Source organism: Cotesia typhae, unplaced genomic scaffold (genome assembly GCF_013202065.1).
Source record: "Cotesia typhae breed Kobodo isofemale line unplaced genomic scaffold, CoteBio_Ctyphae scaffold_91, whole genome shotgun sequence".
In the NCBI taxonomy this organism is placed as follows: domain Eukaryota; kingdom Metazoa; phylum Arthropoda; class Insecta; order Hymenoptera; family Braconidae; genus Cotesia; species Cotesia typhae.
Genome location: NW_027423781.1, coordinates 1,368,920 through 1,372,898, shown reverse-complemented (window position 1 = coordinate 1,372,898; position 3,979 = coordinate 1,368,920). Strand labels below are relative to the sequence as shown.

Below are 3,979 nucleotides of genomic sequence, written 5' to 3'. Positions count from 1 at the left end.
CGGTCCGGGCAACCCTGACACTAAAATAAAACCCAAACCATTTATCGTAAGGTGGGTTGTCTTCTTGCGAAGGTCCTCGGGCTGTTTTTGGAACGCAATGTTCCATCTTGTTCTCGGTTCTCCCTCCTACGGCCCGGTTCTCATCTCAGGTGTCGAGTTCTGCCGCGGACGCCCTCTGTCAAGTTAAAATTAATGTCCCTGGTGCCAGAGCCTCGCATTTCTGGTTCTTACTTCGTTCAGCTAACGTCCAGAAGCCGACACATTTCTTACAGCAATGGTGAGCTTTTTCTTCTTATATTTCTTCTTTTTATTTTCATTTTATTTATTAAATTATTAATTTTTTTATTTTTTTATTTTTCAGTCGAGCCTTAACCCCCGAGAGATCGAAAGTGAGTAAATTGTGGATTACACATACATCAAAAGCGTTATCAGTGAAGAAATATTTTTTTTACGCAGTTTTATTATTTTTTTTTTAACAATCCAATTTTAAGAAGTGATTTGTGAAGCATTGGAATATTTTTTTATAAATTTAAACCACGGAAAAAACAAGATGACACTGGATATCATCCCAGATTATACTCAGTGATATCTATGGTGAAAAAAAAAATTTTAGATAGTAGCTAGAAAAATCTAGATTATACTGAGTGATATCTGGATTATACTCAGTGTAATCTGGATTATACTCATTGTAATCTTGTTCTCTCCGTGAGGTTGAAAAAATTATTTTTTTTCCCTTAAAATTTGGATTTTTTCACATTTTTTAATTTATAAAAAAATATATTTTTTAAATATTTTAAAAAATAAATCTAATATTAAACTTATTATTTTTTTTTTACAAGTAAATTTTTTAAAATTATAAGTGCAATTTTTTTAGAAAAAAAAAATTTTTTTTTGGAAAAATAAAAATTATCTAAGAAATTTTGAAAAAGTTTTTGTGATGTGAATTTTTGGAAAATTAAAAAATTGAAAAATTTAGATAGCTTTTGAGAAAAAAAAATGTCCAAACTGAAAGCTTGTAAAATTATTGCGTAAGAGACAAATTCCAAAAGTGAGTTGCGGTTGGTGTCAAAAATAGTATTTGTGGTGTGTTCTTATATGGCGAGGATTGCTCGGGTAGGGGTAATTTGACCCAGTAGTCGTTAAACACTAAATAAACGGTGGGAGTCAGTTACTAAAATAGATCTGATATATTTTGGTATCTGTTGTAGAAAATAAAAATTTCCTGATATAGCTTTCTGATCTTCGGATTGAGTTTCTTCTAGATGCATTTAAAAAAAAAAACAAATGTATACTTTTGATATATTTGAGAGAAAAACATTTTTTTTTTTTTTTTTTTTAAAATAAATACATTTTTTTGTAAAAATTTATTTTCCGATTTAAAATTTTTTTTTCTTCAACTTATGAAAGTTTTCTTAGTTAAAAATTAACTTTTGATGAAAAAATTTTTATTCTTATTTTTAAATGATTTAATTATTAAAATTAATTATTGTGTCTTAAATTTTTTAATAAAAAAATTTTATTTTGATGAAAATAGAGAAAATTTTTATGTAAAAAATTTATTTCTCTTTTTGAAAATAATTAAAATTTGTTTTAACTAAAAATTAATTTTTATAAAATTTTTTTGATGAAAAAAAATTTTATTCTTTTTTTTTAAATGATCTAAGTGATTTTTTTGATAAAAGAATTTTTATTTTAAATTAATTTTTTTCAAGTTATTTTTTAAATAAAAAATTTTTTTTTAATTAATAAATAAAAAAAATAATTTTATAGGGGCCGAGTTTTGTTTCTCGATCTACGACGCAGACGGTACCAACGTAATCGACGCAGTCGATCTAGGAAACGTATTGCGAGCGCTAAATTTAAACCCGACAAACACAGCGATCGAGCGACTTGGAGGTACAACCAAACGAGGAGAGAAGACAATCACCGTTGAGGAATTTTTACCGATTTTCGAACAAGCTAAAAACGACAAAGACCAGGGAGGTTACGAGGACTTCCTCGAGTGTCTCAAATTGTACGACAAGCAAGAAAATGGCACCATGCTTGGAGTTGAGCTTTCCAACATGCTTTTGACTGTTGGTGAGTCTAGTTCTTCACCAAAAAATTTTTTATTAAAAAAATTTTTTTTTAATAAATCATTATTTTTATTTATTTAGGTGAGAAACTAGAAGACGCTCAAGTAGAAGAAGTTTTAGGTGAATGTATGGATCCAGAAGACGAAGACGGATTTATTCCCTATGCACGTAAGTATCAGACTGATTAGATAGTTCCGTAATTAATGTGAAAAATTTACCAGTAATTAAATAGAATTGTAATTATTATTGGACCTAGCACGAATCCGTTATTGTAAAAGTAAGCCTCCTTTGAGGAAAAGTAAAGTAGTAGCTCCCGTTTGTTACCCCCAATTTTGTTAATTTTTTACAGCGTTCCTCAAAAAAATGATGGTCTTACTGTAGGAGATTGGAGTCTATGTAAAAAAATTCATCGTGAGTAACCCCTTTTCTACCTCCTTGTATTTTATCTGCTTCATTAAAACCTTTCTTATTTTCATTAAAAATGTTTGACTTTTCTCTGTCTTGATTAACAAAAAAATTTTCTTTTTTTATCATTTAATATTTCTTTTCTTTAGATTTAAGTGTCTTCGTCAAATGCTACCTTTCTTCCTATTTGTTTATCAACTTCTTGACAAGAGAATATTAATTTATTTTTTTAATGATAAGTAAAAGAAAAATTCATATTTTTAAAAAAAAAGTTAATTAATTTTGAGCTATATTGACACAATAATTTTTTTTCAAAACTTTTAAAATTAAAAATTCAATTTTTATAAAATTTTGTCGATTTATGATTATATATATTTAGGCTGCATTCGAAAATATCTCTAGTTGCATAATTAAGAAATTACCTTGTAATCTTGTGAACTGTTGACATTTTTAAAGATATAAGCTCATCCTGGTGTTACACTCATCGAGACCTTTAATTTGAGTACCCACATCAATTTTTCATATATTTTATATATTTATATATATTATATATATATATATATATATATATATATATATATATATATATATATATATATATATATATATATGTATATATGAAAAATATATCAAAAATGCATGTGGGTACTCAAATGAAAGCTCTTGATAAGTCTAACATCGGGATGAGCTTATATCTTTAAAAATGTCAATATTTAATTAATAATAATAATAATAAATATTCTTACGTCAAAAAAAATTTCTAAATAAAACCCTTTTTTTATGTAAATAACATCCAAATTTTTTCTTCAATTTTTGACCCACATAAATGTCAAAAAATCATATATTTTTATCTGTCATAACAAACTTTCTCTAAAATAAAAAACACAAACATATAAATAAATACTTCACCCACAAAATAAAAAAAAAAAAAAAAAAATACTCAACAAGCTTATTCCATCCTATATGTTTAAATAATAGGACCAGGTTTCAGAGTAGCAGCTCCACTGAGAATAATCATCTCTATCAGACTGATAAAAAATTCTAAAAGAACAACAATTCAATTCTTTTTATTTGTCAATCTGTTTCTTAAAAAACTCTTTCTGCTGTGGCTTTTATCACACAGCTTATCTAACCATAACCCGCCTCTTTAATCTTCTTTCAGATTTCTAATATAAATATGATTGTATTTTACAGCTTTTCTTCGTAGATTGTGTGATCGGGCCGCTGCCGAAGCAGAGTAAATTTATTAACAACTTTCATCCGATACTTCACGAAGATATTTTAAAATTAAATTATTTATTAATGATAATAATGATAATTTATAATAATTTATAATAATAATAATAATAATAATAATAATAATAATAATAATAATAATAATAATAATAATAATAAACATTAACTATCACAAAATAAAAATTTGGTTCCTCGTCTTAAAAAATATTTTCATTTAATTTCACAAAAAATAAAATCTCAGCGCTGTTATTTTATTTAATTTA

The 3,979-nt window shown here is 26.0% G+C and overlaps 1 protein-coding gene across 1 annotated transcript; it reads left to right on the top strand.

Annotated features, from left to right (window-relative positions):
* Positions 1-145: 145 nt before the first annotated feature.
* Mlc1 (Myosin light chain alkali) lies at positions 146-3,876 on the top strand. The gene is made up of 6 exons (XM_074258368.1): positions 146-277; positions 362-389; positions 1,771-2,079; positions 2,157-2,243; positions 2,425-2,486; positions 3,675-3,876. Exons 1-5 carry the CDS (start codon positions 275-277, stop codon positions 2,454-2,456), a joined length of 459 nt encoding a protein of 152 aa, XP_074114469.1. The 5' UTR covers positions 146-274; the 3' UTR covers positions 2,457-2,486; positions 3,675-3,876.
* Positions 3,877-3,979: the final 103 nt, after the last annotated feature.